We start from the raw sequence: 17000 nt of genomic DNA on the forward strand, positions 1-17000 counted from the left end.
CACTGTGTGGCAGGTACCGACTGATACTCCCACCATTTGTGATAAAACACGTACAGAAGTTCTTGGCGCATTTTCCATTATTTGTTGGACATTTTCTTTTAATTCTTCAGTCCGCTTTTTAGGTCGGCCGCTTCCTTCTTTTCTTGTTACACTGCCCGTTTCACGAAAAACATTAACACAACGCTGAACTGCACTTTGAAAAATTTTGTACTCAACAACGCCGGGAAATTGATTTTGAAATTCTATGAAACATTCCTCAATAGAATACTTCCATATTCCATCAATCTTGCGTCCATTTCTAAAGTAGGACTCTATGATAAACACTTTTTGTTCTTGAGAAAACACCATTTTAAACGCTTTTTAAAACGAAAATATTCAAATTGATAGCGGCGATATAGCGCTTTGACAGATGACGTTTAAGTTCATTTGCTATACGCTACGCCCTACGTCCAAACTTTCAGAACCAACTTGACCACGTTTTTATTTGAACGCTCGTTATAAATACGTGAATTGCCCCTATGAATGTCATTCATGAATATCAAACTTAAAATCATATGAAACAGACATTTTTAGTTATCCCTGCTGGTTAACGAGATGTCCCTTCATTGATTTGTTATTGTATAGCCCTGTTCAAAGATTTGTAAAATTGTAAATTCTAAATATTAATAGACATAAGAACAGTTTCGTAAGAGTATAGTAATGTAAATATGACGATGCCTAATATTTAGCAAGGGAGATGTGATAAAATAGTGACATAAGAATAATTAATGTGTGAATCATCTAACAATAGCCTTAGGGGCTACCAAGTTTTTACAGAAATAATACTTTATTCAAGCGAAATTATGACTGTTTACCGTATCCGCAAAGTTTTTTAGCGTTATTCTTCGAAAACAATGCGCCTACTTAATAAGCTGCTTAATAATCATTCATACAAGATGAATTATATTAATAATTATATTATTTATCTTCCTTAACTTTTTCTTTAGTAGGTAGATAAATATTCTATGATTAATCATTATCAATATTTGAGTACTTGTATTAATATTAAATCCTTTTTTTCTTCTATACACTCATCTTCAAGCCTTCGAAACAAAAAAGCGGTTTGTTGAAATCGCGATTATTTTAGAAAATAAGATTGACCGCTTGGGATGAAATCAATTGAAATGGTATATTAACTCTATTATGTTTTTGAGACCTTGAGCAAATATATGAGTTTGTTGCCCGTAAACATATTTTTTGCACACATTGTCTTGCCGATGTTTTATGCTGTTTAATTTTCTTTTATGCCGTGACCCAAAACGACCGCAAAAATTTTAATTGCTTCACTAATTTGGTCCGCGCAACCTAGACAAAGACCGAAAGAAACGCGCGACGCCAGGGGACGCGGACGGATGATTAAAGTTGTGGGCCTTTTGTTCGTTTTTTAATCGTTTTTTGGTTTCCGCCTTGCTCATCTTTTTTTATGCATTTAGCAGGAAGCGTATATGTGCTTGTTGGGCACATCTACTTTTACACAGTGTGTTAGAAATTTATTTACCACAATTTGAAGAAGTAAAAATAAACAAAAAAATCCTCAGTTAGGACCCAATCAGGTCCAATTCAACCAAAGAATTGAAAAGGGTTTCAAGTCCGTTTTTAAGTTTTACTCGAAAATCAGGCTTTTTTCGAAAAACATAAAAGGGTAGTAATTTGTAGAAAATTGAAAGACGAATCCGAAAATATCATGGTTGTTATCGTAAAGCAGTGACGTACTATTTTATTTAGAAAAATATGCCACCGATACCCCATATCTCCGCCACTGGAGCATATAAATTCTAGTAAAAGCCTCAGATTTTGGACAATATTTAAATAAATACGTGTGCCCAATTTCAAATTATTTCACTTACTAGTTTTTAAATTAGGTATTTAAAAAAATTCAAAATATTTTTTGAAGTTTAACACCCTGTATCTTTTTAACGTCCTACATAAAAACTTTATAGGAAATACTTCAAAATTCACCAAAGAATATGAGGTTTAATTTTTGGTCACCATTTGTGAATCACCCTGTATTAAAATGATCTCTGGATTATAAGACGAAGTTTTCTTAAAATTTTCTAAGATAAAATTAGTGGGTAAAATATATGAGACAGAATTATGCACTACGTTATGTGTATTCATACGAGTTTAAAGGTTAATAAATAATTTATAAGGCCTAAAGGTTGACGGGAAAGATTCCATTTCATACTCATGAAAATTTAAATATTTAAAGTACTTAAGGTTGTTTTAGCGTGACATTTCTGTCAGCCTCAATAAATCTTGCATACGCTTCTTCAAAATTTCGCCTTTTAAAATGTTTGAAATAATGTGTTTATCGAATTTCTCTAAACTTTCTATTCGGTCATTAAATTTATCCCTTGTAATTTATAGTGTTTTATTAATTTGTGCTAATGTTTAATTATATTAACAAACTACAGCATATTTATCTTAAGAGAGATACTGCAGTTTTTGGCTAAATAAATAAAAAATCCCGAGCAGGATAAGAATACATTAGGAGAAAAATAATCCTATTTACAAAGAATAAAAAAAGTATTAAAAAAAATCAAATACAGGATGTCCCGTTCATGTTTCAAAAAAACTTGTGTGCAAGTTCCTCATGGAAAAATAATTGGGGTTTTCGAGATACAGTGTGTTGAAGTAGTTACTTTCCAAATGGTTTTCCTTAATTATCTTTAAATCGGCTAACGATAAAAATGTTAAAATTTGTACACGAGTAAACATCAATTGGACGGTAAGAGTAATGTGCAAATGGTTTCTTTCTGAAAAGCAGTGTCGCCGATACAGGTAATTGAAGGAGTACAATATAAGAAAAAATATGTTAAAAGTCAGAATTTATTACATTTCTAAACGGTTCTGTAAACTCTAAAGGATACTACAAAAAAGGTATACTTGTCGAAATTCGGTAGCATATACCATTTTCGAGAAAAATTAAGTTGTATTTTTATTGCTCACATAAAGCGGCACAAGTACATTAACAAAATATTAAATTGAAAGAGGAAATGAGCTGAAGACACTTAGCTACCAACAGTATTTGCATTTAAGACTATAATTTTAATTTCTTACGTATCACATAAAACAATTAAATTGTAAAACATTTTATTAACTAAAAAAAATTAAAATTTACTTTAAGTTTCAGTTTGTCGTAAACTAATATTTGAAAAAGTAAATCAAAATAAACAGATTATGGTAATTAATTATCTATTATTAACTAATTTTAGAGTTTGTAAACTACTACACTACCATTACTAAAATAAACAACTATTGAATGGACTGAATTGTTGATGGACATGAAAAATATTAGGAAACAGACTCGGAGACATACAAAACAGAACAGCTGCACAATGAGCAAAACGCGAAATACTACAGTAGATACTGAAATTGTCTCTCATTTCCTTCTATACAGCTTCATTTTTCTCGAAAATGGTACATGCTACCGAATTTCGACAAGTATACCTTTTTTTTGTAGTATGCTTTAGCTTTAGAGTTTACAAAACCATCTAAAAATGTAATAAATTTTTATTTTTAATATTTTTTTTTCGATTGAACCCCTCTAATTACCTGTATCGGCGACACTGCTTTTCAGAAAGAAACCGTTTGCACATTATTCTTAACGCACAGTTGATGTTTACTCGTGTACAAATTTTGGCATTTTTATCTTTAGCCGATTTAAAGATAATTAAGGAAAACCATTTGGAAAGTAACACTTTAACATACTGTATCTCGAAACCAGGGCGTATAAGAAAAAGACTTTACATGAACTAACCCTATTATTTTTCCATGAGGAACTTGCACACACGTTTTTTTGAAACATGAATGAGACCCTGCATAATAGCTTTTATTTTAAGTAATATTCAAATATAGGGAAAATGTGCTCAACATAATTTTTTATAGTGAAAGTCCATTCTTCTGCTTTTGTCTGAAATAAACTTTTCAATTACATTTTATTAAAGTTTGATATTTCTTGCACCACTGATTTTTCAATAGATGTCATTGTAAGTGCTGTTGGTCTGTCTTTTAAATCTAATTTTAAACTTTTACAAATTTTAACACACAAGAAACAATGCGTAGGTAACAAAATTTTACACCACATTTAAACAAATTACGATTAATAAGAAAAAAACCAGTGAATAGATATTATTTATAGCCCGAACTGTATAGTAAATATGCAGAGACCCACCAACCAGCCGCCACTGTTGAAACACCTTGATGGTTAGTATAATTTTTGTTACAATCGACACCAAACAGAAACTGTGTTTCGCTTCCAATTAGCCCTGTAGCCAGGGGGGTCCCAATTGCCTCCTTCATTTAGAAGGAGTTACCCCAAGTATTTTTTGGGTATTTTGAGCTGCAGAACACGAATTTTTTGGGTAGAAGTTTGCCCGGATCTTGATAAGTTTTTTTATTAACAAAAAACTTGCAAAATACTGAGAACTTAGTTTTTGGCAATCGGCCTTTACTTGTTGCCAGTCGAGCTTCAAAATTGCACTGAAGATGTAGAATTATTAACGTTCATGTTACAAGATGAATAGCTTAATTAAATCAGATCTTTGCATTATTTGTCAAAAAAATTTTAATTTTAATTATTGTAATACTGCAATATTCATTAAATTGTTAATGTTTCGTTCAGTTTTCATCGTTTCTTTGGTCTAGAAATGAAGAGTACGCGTCAAGATCGTGTATTAAGCGCCTGTAAGAAGGTAACCGCTCTCTTATGCGGCGGCTACACGACAGCGACTTGCCTGCACGGTATGGTTTGCGCAATAAACACGGAATACTGTGTTGTGGCCACACGATGCAGGTAAGACCGTGCAGGCTGCAGACACTGCAGGCAGCAATCAGTACGTCTCTCAGGAATATGTATCCAAGCGAAGAATTTTTTACATTAATAAAAAAATAAATAAATAGACGTCATCGTTCAAAATGGTCAAAAAATGGATTCTGAACAGAAATATACATTCACATATAAATTTAATGAAGGATTTGAGAGAAGATCCCGACGATTGGCGTAATTATATGAGAATGGATGAAATGGCGTATACTGAATTACTAGGATTGGTGATCCCTTCATAAACCGACAAAATACTGTAATGCGCGAATCTATGTACATATGTACAGTGTGTTTCACTTAAAGTCGGGACACCTCCGTATTTAGGAAAAAGGCCTACTTTTTGATATTATATTTTTTGACATGTGATCTTTTCTACGGCCTACAATCATTAAGAAAAGACCCTCAAAAATTAAAAAACATATTAGGCATTTTTTTAAGAAAGAAATGGATAGCATTTTCGATTTGATCACACCTCAAAACTCTAAATACAAAATTTCATTATTATAGCTTTTACAGGGTGTTCACAAAATAGGTGCAAACTTCGAAAAATTCCACGTATTGCAGAGTATCCTGTATTAAGAGTGGAAAATATTTTCAAGATATTTTTCATAATTTTATTAACCGAAAGTATATCCATGCAGTTTCATTGATTTCACTCATACAGGGTGCTCACAATAGGACAAGCAAATTATATATATTTTTTATTATACCAGAAATGAGTTTCACAACAAAATAATATTTAAATATTACTGTTTTCTGTTAGTCCACATAATTTGGTATGCACTGTTCAATTCGTCTCATCTTATTTCTAATAACTCTCCTCAACTGATGTGGTGTTATTTGTCGACATGTTTGTCTATTACATAAAAATCAAGTGGCGTCAAGTCTGCAGCTCTTGACGGCCACTCAGCTAACGGACTGTTGCGACCTATCCACTTTCTCGGGAAATACTCATTCAACCAATGACGTACCTACTATTACCGCATTATGAATAAGTGCTCCATATAATTGAAGGTAGAGGTTCTGTCTTACATGAAGAGGAAATACATGTACTGAATCCCAGAAATCATTGTTTAAAAAATTCATAAAAATCTCGCGTTTAGATTAACGCAAAAAAAGAAGGGCCTAATTATTTGATCACATAAAATCCTACAAAACACGTTAAATTTTTAATTAAGATTTATGTAATATAATTAGACAAGCATGTCGACAAATAACACTACATCAGTTGAGAAAAGTTATTAAAAATAAGAGGAGACGAATTGAAGAGTGCATGATGGACTAATAGAAAATAGTAATACATATTTAAATATTATTTCGTTGTGAAACTCATTTCTGGTACTTATAATAAAAAATATAGATAATTTGGCTGTCCTATTGTGAGCATCCTGTATGAGTAAAATCAATGAAACTGCATGGATATACCTTGAAAATATTTTTCACTGTTAATACAGGACACTTTGCAATAAGTGAAATGTTTCGAAGTTTGCACCTATTTTGTGAACACCCTGTAAAAGCTATAATAATGAAACTTTGTATTTAGGGTTTTGAGGTGTGATCAAATCGAAAATGCTATCCATTTTTTCTTAAAAAATTGCCTAATATGTTTTTTAATTTTTGAGGGTATTTTCTTAATGATATTAGGCCGTAGAAAAGATCACATGTCAAAAAATATAATATTCAAAATTAGGCCTTTGTGAGTACTACCACATAAAAAAAAGAATTTTGGAAATCGGCCAACGCCGTCCTAAATACGGAGGTGTCCCGACTTTAAGTGAAACACACTGTATATATCTCCTCATGAAAGATTGAGTTGGTACTCTCAGATATTTGGCTACATGGAGATCATATAGAGATTTAAGGTTTTCTGCCGCAATTTCTCTTAACTGAACACCGTGCGCCGTCCACACGCTCAAATTTTACCGTGCAAACCGAATTTGCACAAACAAAATCTTCAGCAAGTCGAAGTTTACGCAAGCCGCGCTTTTCAGTTTGTGCGAGATAACGTTTTGCCGGCCACACGTACGGGCTTCCCGATACAAACTGGTTTGTGCAGGCAAGCGCGCGGTAAAGCCTGTATGTGTGGCCGGCCCATTAGATACATGGCGACGCACCCTTCTGAACACTTAATCGCTATTTGTTTATAGCTTCAAATAACAGTGGAAAAAACAAATTTTCACACTGCAATTACTCATAATTTGTAGTATTAACGTGAAATGTCAAACGCCGACATCAGAATTACAAACCTATTAAATCAAAAGTTATTAACAATTGAAAATCGCAAAAATTGCGTTTTTCGAGTTTTAACGGCGTTTATCTCGAAAACTACGCGTTTCACAAAAAAATTGCAAGAGACATTTTCTTCTTAAAATGGGTCAAAGAACAAGATAAAATACTTTTTATTTTGCAAAAACTAAATTCTCAGTATTTTGCAAGTTTTTTGTTAATAAAAAACTTATCGATATCCGGGCAAACTTTTACACAAAAAATACTTGGGTAACTCCATCTAAATGAAGGAGGCAATTGGGACCCCCTGGCTACAGGACTAAATATTTGAAGAATCGTAGAGTTCTTAGTAAAAAATTTTAATTCTGTTTTTTGTTGTTTATTTTGTCGACGGTTTTGAATTAAAGTTTGCCACGACTTGATTTGAAGGATGTCGTCACGTCGCTGGCACACCTTGTTTAAAATCACTGTAAGTCATACAGTACTTACGTTATTGACAAGCGGTCCGCAGTAATCCGGCGCCCCTGGTTGCGCCAGCAGGTTTATGTCGAGCGTCGCGGATTTGGATCCGTCGCCGTTCTTCATACAAGACGGCGTCCTGTAATCCCTCGCGTGAATGGTGCCCACGAAGGAGCCATTAAAGTTCACCCTGATGTTCATGTGACCGGCTTTGCACGTCGCAGACACTTGGGGGATGAAATCCGTCTCCAGCAGTTGGCTCCATGCCTGCAAAAAATAAAATTGGGTTATTTACGTCTACACCGGAGAGAAAAGGGTCGATTTCAGATTTTATTTATCATTTATAAAATTTAGGGGGAAATTTCTGGAAATTGTACTGTTTTCTTTTATTAAGAAAGTACAGTAGAAATACTAGTTGTTTGTAATTTATTGTAGGTATATCATAGATTAGATATGCAATTGCGATTATACAGGGTGTTTCAGAAAGACCTCCCGTAAATTCAGGGGGTGATAGTACGACAAAAAATAAGAAATTTTTGTCTTATGAACGATATGTCTATCTCCTCTTGTTTTCGAGATACAGAGCGACAAAATAAAATTTTTTAAATAGAATTTTTACGAAAATTTCCAAACGGTGCGAAATATTTTTATGAAATTTGGTATTCCGAGGTTTTTAAGGACGCCAAATACATTGGCCTAATTATTTTTTGTATATTTTATAGAGGGCGCTAGTTATGCTACATCCGTATTTCAATTTAAGTTCTAATTTTTTTGAGGTTAGGTTTTTTAGCTTTCTGGTTCCAATTTCTAATGTACAGTTTTATTTTCTAAAAATAATGTACTCCTGTTAGAACTTCCTAATGTGGAAGGTTTTCGAGAAAAAAGGCTTTTAATTGAACACTTACAATATTACGGTGAAGAAAATAAGTGACTTTTCTCAAAGTAGGTTTATGTCAAAACTTATTGATGGATGTCTCATAAACAACGCATACATTCTCAGTAATATTTTAAACTCTAATTAACTTTATATCAAAATTTTAGTGACTGTAAATAGTCATTACTAACTACAGTCACTAACGATCACTAAAATTTTTTATTTTTTGTCGCACTATCACCCCCTGAATTTACGGAAGGTCTTTCTGAAACACCCTATAAAGTTCCCACAACATTGTGTGTAGTTAAACATGTTTCTGAAAACTAAATGTAATTTTTTTTTGTATATTTCTTTATTCTATTATATTATTTCAAAATGTAACGGAAATATGTTTTACAATAGGCCCATTCAGTGATATATAATTTTAAACTTTTTCTTTCATTTTCTGATAGTATTTAACCACCTAATTACATCTTAAAAAAATTAGGTCAATAGGATTAATAATAAGTGATATATTTAATTCTGAATTTGTAAGACCCTTAAAAAGGTCAACACTGCGAGAGAACAGCTAATGACGTCACGATACCGGCCACTCGGCGATCAAGTCGCGAGCAGACGGAGAGATGTGTAGATATTTGCTATACTTTTACCTATATTATATACCTATATTTTTAAGTGTATAAATAGAGAGTGTATAAGAGATATACATCAAGTNTGTAATGGAACCTGGATTCTTTTATCTAATTAGATTCTTGCAACAGGAATACCTATACTGGGTCTAATAATGGATAGAATATGGTGATCGACAACAAAATATTTGAAGAATTAAATTAAATTCATTTGTCTGTACAGTAAGTGATGTATCGAAAATATTCCTATTCTTTTATTGGAGGTTAAATGTTGTTATTTTAAATAACAACGTTTGTAATTTATAAATTGTTTCCAATTTCTGTCAAACTGTAGAATAGGTTTTTTTACAATAATTCTAGATTATCTACCAAATCTGAATGGATTTGGCCGTTTGGAAGACACGAACAAAAACATTTTTTTTACAAAACTTAGGTAGTCTGAGTCAGAAAAAGAATAACAATAACAAAAATAAACAATAATTGTTTCAAAATACGGGGAAAATATTTTTTTAACCAAAACAAAATCCATGGAACGGATCGAAAAAAATCGATTTTTTTTTGTATAAACACCATTTCCTTCTTAACAAATAATGTATATTTTATGTTAATATTAAATTATTCCGAACTAATTTGAGGCAGATAATATTAATTTACCTGGGTGTTAAAGACCGAAAGTCCGTGACATTTAGTTAATTTAAATAAATGTTGTATCTTCGTTAATATTCGTATAACATTTTAATTGTCATGGAAATTAGTAACGCATTTATCTTCGCCCATTTCTTCCTTTTGGTTGTTTCCCTTGAAACCATTTTTTTGTGTAGATAAATACAGGGTGATTTATAAAGAGTTTATAAAATTTTTAAAGGTAATTTTAATGGACTGATTGAAATACAAAATTTATTGAATTCTAGACTTGGTTGTTAGTTGCGAAGTTGTAATCAAGAAGTTTTCAAAACTTTAAAAATTCACTTTCCAAACAACACTTTTTCGAGAACTGCTTCGAAATACTGTTAAAATTGACGACATAGAGGACAAAGGTTACGTGTTACGTAACATTAAAATTCCTGATAGCAAGACATACAGGGTGTTTCAGTTCGAGTGAATCAAACTTTAACCACAAATAGAACTCAATAAATTGCCTTATAAAGCAAGGGTCTAAATCTCACCGTTTTCGCTATACAGGGCCGTTTTGGTCTGTTGTTAAAATCATATTATTCACGAAATCTTTGGTATGCTTATAATAAATTGATTCAAATTTGGTGTGGTGTTAACGTTTACACGTGTGCATAATTTACTCTAAAATTTACAAATTTTTATAGGTCAGAGGCGTAGGAATTGGTAATAAAGCCGGATTTTTTTACCCCAACTTCTACGCCAATGACCTAATAATCATTTGGATTCATTTTCACATCCCGTGGACAATTCTACATAAAAAAGGTATATTTGTTGAAAATCGGTAGATATAGTCCTCAAATTCGTATTTTTTTTTTAAACGAAAATTTCACTATAAGGATGAATGACACTGAAAAAGCAGCAAAAGTTTCAAGAATATCTCTCGGAACTTTTTAGGGGACGAGAAGAGTGGGGATTACGAAAATTTGGTTGAAGAGATGTTGAAAAATTTCAAACAGTTAGGTTGCTTGATGAATCTTAAAATGCATTTCCTATACGCTCACCTTGACTACTTTCCTCAAAACTTTAGAGACTACAGTGAGAAACGAGGAGAAAGATTCCATCAAGATATAAGTGAAAAGAAGAATCGATACCAAGGAAAATGGAATATCAACATGATGGATTTATTTGGCGATATTTTGCTATTTTTGCAAAATTTTTGGGCAATGATAGTCCAGGCGCTATCTGTTTTAAAAGGGTGTACTTGGGTAAAAAGCATATGATCGGAGATTTTTGCTTTAACGGCTTCTAAATAACGTCAGAAATGATAATTTTTCTATGCAAATAAAAAAAACGTGGGCTTAATTGTTATTGTAAAAAAGTTTAAAAAAATAGCAAAAAAATAATTTTTCTCTTGGATTTCTCGTCGACAAACTCAGCAACTATTCATTTTAGACAAAAATGGAAGAGGAAAAAAGTTTTGTAATTAAATTTTGAACAAGATAGTGTTAGTTGCAATTCGAAAAAATAATAACTACTATTGCAAAAAATCGGAAAAATCATTTAAAAAATTGCAAAAAATGCTAGTTTATTTGTCAATTTTTTTCAGACACTTGAATAATACCTAGGATCTTCATACTTTTCCCAATTAAANTTTACTGTTCCTACAGGGTCCAGGGTTTTTTAAATAGTTTTTTTTTAGTTATATCAACTAATTTTGCAAATACGTTATAGACATATATTTGTTTATATAAATTTATTATCTTTTAAATTGTAAATTTATAGTTGATTTTACAATTCTTTGTGAATTTAACGTAATTTTCTTACAACTTTGCACTGACAATTTTTGGAATTTTACGCAAATGTTATAGAAATATAATTCTAACTTTGTAATAGCTCCTATTATATTGAATATTTTCACTTAGTTTTCTAAATTTAATGTAACTTTTCTGTAATGTTACACTAATGTCAATTGCAATTCCCAATTTGTTTTTGTTGTCACAGGATTTTATGGTTATCAAATAAATATTTTCTGTATTATTTTTAAGTTTTATTATATTTCGAATTCTTACCACCAAGAACGGCAGTGACAGCATTTTTAACATTAAGGCGATGTTTCGCATTGTATTAGCTATATGTCCTGTCCAAATTTTGTTCGTGCAACTCTCCTGGTTTCGACAATGCCCATGTATATTTTCAGGCACGAAAATTGAATAATTTCAAATATTTCGAATTTTCACCACTAAGAACGGAGGTGACAATATTTTTAATATTAAGGCGGTGTTTCGCATTGTATTAGCTATGTCCTGTACAAATTTTGTTCGTGCAACTCTCTTGGTTTCGACAATGCCTATGTATTAGGGTGGCCAAAAAAAAACGAATATTTTTTTTCGTGTCTTATGAAAATATGTTAGATTATCAAAAAATCATAATAGTAAGTAATAAAGTGTCTACTACTAATTTTTTTAAGTGTTCAGGTTTTATGATCTAATTCGACTGGAGTATCAGTTTGCCGCCATTTTACAATAGAAAGAGGACTGCGAAACGTATATGCTCTTATAACTGTACGTGTACAAGTATGGCGTTCGTTTTTTCAAAAAGGCAAGCGAGTGAGGGCAAATAACTCATTACGAATTCCTGTGTTACCTATTCTCGAGCTTTTGCTAGATCTTTATCTTTAGTTACTGCAGTCGAGAGGCGTTGAATGAATAATATTGACGTCAGTAATAAATTATGCAGACTACAGGGTGATTCCGGAGGAGCAATAGATATTTTTCGAGCAGAGATTTTTCTGACTCGCTTACAATCTTATAAAAGTAGAAGTGTTATTTAAACGAATGCAATAAGGTGAAAAATACGACCAACCTTGAATCTCAGGATATGGATCGTTTTAATTTCGCTAGCCTTCGCTCTATTCTAGAATTATAAAAGCGAAATTTATAACTTCCAAGCTCGTTGTAGTCACTGAAAGGAATCTGACCTTTCCTTTGTCGCTGTAATGGAACATGGATTCTTTTATCTAATTAGATTCTTGCAACAGGAATACCTATACTGGGTCTAATAATGGATAGAATATGGTGATCGACAACAAAATATTTGAAGAATTAAATTAAATTCATTTGTTTGTACAGTAAGTGATGTATCGAAAATATTCCTATTCTTTTATTGGAGGTTAAATGTTGTTATTTTAAATAACAACGTTTGTAATTTATAAATTGTTTCCAATTTCTGTCAAACTGTAGAATAGGTTTTTTTACAATAATTCTAGATTATCTACCAAATCTGAATGGATTTGGCCGTTTGGAAGACACGAACAAAAACATTTTTTTTACAAAACTTAGGTAGTCTGAGTCAGAAAAAGAATAACAATAACAAAAATAAACAATAATTGTTTCAAAATACGGGGAAAATATTTTTTTAACCAAAACAAAATCCATGGAACGGATCGAAAAAAATCGATTTTTTTTTGTATAAACACCATTTCCTTCTTAACAAATAATGTATATTTTATGTTAATATTAAATTATTCCGAACTAATTTGAGGCAGATAATATTAATTTACCTGGGTGTTAAAGACCGACATGTCCGTGACATTTAGTTAATTTAAATAAATGTTGTATCTTCGTTAATATTCGTATAATATTTTAATTGTCATGGAAATTAGTAATACATTTATCTTCGCCCATTTCTTTCTTTTGGTTGTTTCCCTTGAAACCATTTTGTTGTGGAGATAAAAACGAAAACAGAGGAGTTCATAAAATTTTTAAAGGTAATTTTGATTGACTGATTGAAATACAAAATTTATTGAATTCTAGACTTGGTTATTAGTTGCGAAGATGTAATCAAGATGTTTTCAAAACTGCAAAATTCACTTTGCAAACAATACTTTTTCGAAAACTTCTTCGAAATACTGTTAAAATTGACGACATAGAAGACAAAGGTTATGTGGTTATCATTAAAATTCCTGATAGCAAGACATACAGGGTGTTTCAATTCGAGTGATTCAAACTTTAACCACAAATAGAACTCAATAAATAATTCAGAATTGCCTTATAAAGCAAGGGTCTAAATCTCACCGTTTTCGCTATACAGGGCCGTTTTGGTCGGTTGTTAATCACGAAATCTTTGGTATGCTTATAACAAATTGATTCAAATTTGGTGTGGTGTTAACATTTACACGTGTGCATAATTTACTCTAAAATTTACAAATTTTTATAGGTCAGAGGCGTAGGAATTGGTAATAAAGCGGGATTTTTTTTACCCCAACTTCTACGCCAATGACCTAATGATTATTTGGATTCATTTTCACATTTCGTGGACAATTCTACATAAAAAAGGTATATTTGTTGAAAATCGGTAATATAGTCCCCAAATTCGTATTATTATTTTTTTTTTGAAACGAAAATTTCATTATAAGGATGAATGACACTGAAAAAGCAGCAAAAGTTTCAAGAATATCTCTCGGAACTTTTTAGGGGACGAGAAGAGGGGGGATTACGAAAATTTGGTTGAAGAGATGTTGAAAAATCTCAAACAATTAGGTTGCTTGATGAATCTTAAAATGCATTTCCTACACTCTCACCTTGACTACTTTCCTCAAAACTTTGGAGACTACAGTGAGAAACAAGGAGACCATCAAGATATAAGTGAAAAGAAGAATCGATACCAAGGAAAATGGACAAATCAACATGCTGGATTTTTTTGGCGATATTTTGCTATTTTTGCAAAATTTTTGGGCAATGAGGATCAACAGACTTTAGATTTAAATTCGAGTCGACAAAATTTATGAGAACACTTGACTGAATCTAGAAAACATCTTTTTAAATTTTCTCACACTCATTAACATGATTTGTTGCCATTTTCAGTAATTTTTTGCGTTTTTTGCAAAATCTGTGGAGGGACACAGCTAATAGACTTCAGACTCGAATTTAGCGTATTAAAATATAAAAAATACACTTGATTAAGGTCAGAAAAAAAATTTTTCGAATATTTTTGGGCTCACTAACGTGATTTTTTGCGATTTTTTGCTATTTTCGGTCATTTTTCGCTATTATTTTGCGATTTGCAAAATTTGGAGGCAGGAAGCTTAAAAGACATAAAATTTGGATTTAGCACAACAAAATACATAAGACAACCATTTGATCAAGTTCAGAAAAAATTTTTTTGGGCTCAGTAATGTGATTTTCGGAGATTTTTCACTATTTTTTGCCAATTACCCAAAATTTTGGATGTGTGTGATTGTGAGCTAAACGGACTTACATAAAGGCTATTGGGTCTAATCAAAGGTACGGACCACACTTTTTTTGTGTGGTGGTGTAATTTATCTATTGGAAGCCATAAATTCGACGCCACAGAATTGTACAACTGCTTGTAACTGCTAATGTCTTATTTTGACGACTCGTATATAAAGTTTCACAATTTCATAAAAAACAAATGGATAGTTTGAAATGAAAAGTCCAACGTCCCCATCTGTAATTATTTTTATATAAAGAAAACATATCCGATCGCCCATTTGTATGTCTCGCTCTCGACAAGGACATACCCAAGAAGATTACTTTCTCCACTATTTGGGCCACAAAACTTGCCCCGAGCGTCAAGTAAAAGTGAATTCGTTCGCAACAACCGCAACGTGTGAAACTACTGGCAACGCTGCCCGCTGGCACAATCGTTTATGTCTCTCATTTGTTTTCTTTCGTTATTGGTCATTAAAATCTTGCATAATGGCGGTCCTTATTTAAAAGGTATTCTCTAGCCTGTGATTGTTGCGTTAACGATACATCCGATTCATGGTTTTCTGGTCCACCGGGCAGTTTGTAACTAGTTTTGACATCGACGATTGTTGTGAATTTCGCAAGGATTATTTAGGTATATGCAATTTAATAATTCGTAAATTTAAATCTTGACGAGGTTTTTGCAAAATGTTTTGTGGCAACTTTCGACTGTTGGAGACAATAAATAACGGTTGTTAGATGGTTCAAGAGGCATGCAGCGATATGGAATCTTGAATGTTTTGTATTTCTTAAGAGTGTAAAAACTGTTTATGCATTATGTAACCGTAAAAGAAAAAAAAAAAACATTTTTGTAACGCCCTTGAACTAAATAATATGGTTATAGACGCCTTATTTTTTTTTTTTTGATATAAAAAAAATTGAAGTAACATTATATCAGAGTGTAATACACCAATCAGAGAAATAAGTTCACAGCAAAAATTTTTTTGTTAAATTTTATGTTTAACTAATAATTTTCAACATTAAATTTATTATCTTATACTTATATGTGTAATATAAATATGTCAAGTTTACAACAGATGCTTATTATCTGCTCTTTAATTTTTCTCTTACTAATAAAACTTGATAAAACTTTTGTTTGTCCATATTTGTTCTCTTATAAGTAAATGTAATATTTAACAGTATGTACTTACTTTTCCTTGTACTATGTATACAAGGTGGCCAAATGAAAACGAAACAGATCCATTTTCAGGAACTGCGTCAAGTTTGTAGCAAAACGCTCAGACCCGTCGATTTTAGATTAAAGGGGGACATTCTTTGCTGATATTTTTGACTCCGCCACTTTCACCCCCAAGCAAGGGTAAGCATCACCCCAAAATATTTAAATGGCATTGGGGGTTGAGTAATATTTCTTTTGAAAGCTCTTACAATTCTCTTTACAACAGACTTTAAATTTTATAATTCCGCCCAATACTTTGAAAAAAATTTACATTTTAAAATTTAAATTATGTTTAGTTGCTTACTTACTACTTAGTTGATTAAATGTTCAAACTGATGACCGCCCGCTTCCATACAAGAATAAAGATTTTGTTCGAAACGTTCGCGCACATTCCGAAGCATTTCCGGAGTGATTCGACGGCATTCGTCGACGATTCTTTGACGCAAATCTTCCAGCGACGCTGGCTGTGTTTTATAGATTTTACTTTTTAGGTATCCCCACAAAAAGAAATCAAGGGGCGATAAATCCGGTGATCGTGGAGGCCACTCAATGCTGCCTCTTCTCCCAATCCAATTCCGTAGAAAACGTTGGTCCAAATACTGACGGACAATTAACGCATAATGCGGAGGAGCACCGTCCTGTTGAAAAATCAAATGATCTTCATCATACTCTGGAACATTTTCAATAATATCAGTCAAGGCAGGGTCAATAGCGTCTTCCAGTAATTGCAAATACATTTGGCCAGTCAAATTACCAGGTAGAAAAAAAGGACCCACCAGCCGGTCACCGAAAATTCCAGCCCATACATTTAATTTTTCCGGTTGCTGTGTATGCACCTCGTGAAAAACTCTTGGGTTTGAATCGGACCAATAGCGGCAATTGTGACGAT

At 32.2% G+C, this 17000-nt stretch overlaps 1 protein-coding gene across 1 annotated transcript in view; it reads right to left on the reverse strand.

Moving 5' to 3' along the window:
- LOC108905126 overlaps window positions 1-17000 on the reverse strand; it is a gene marked incomplete at its 3' end in the record, with an annotated part of 106095 nt that overhangs the window by 21880 nt on the left and 67215 nt on the right. Inside the window, exon 2 of the mRNA XM_018707900.1 lies at window positions 7580-7816. Within this exon, the coding sequence (XP_018563416.1) occupies window positions 7580-7816 (237 nt within the window). The remainder of the gene's footprint in view (window positions 1-7579; window positions 7817-17000) is intronic.

This window comes from Anoplophora glabripennis, unplaced genomic scaffold (assembly GCF_000390285.2).
Source record: "Anoplophora glabripennis isolate ALB-LARVAE unplaced genomic scaffold, Agla_2.0 scaffold287, whole genome shotgun sequence".
NCBI classification, from domain to species: Eukaryota; Metazoa; Arthropoda; class Insecta; order Coleoptera; family Cerambycidae; genus Anoplophora; species Anoplophora glabripennis.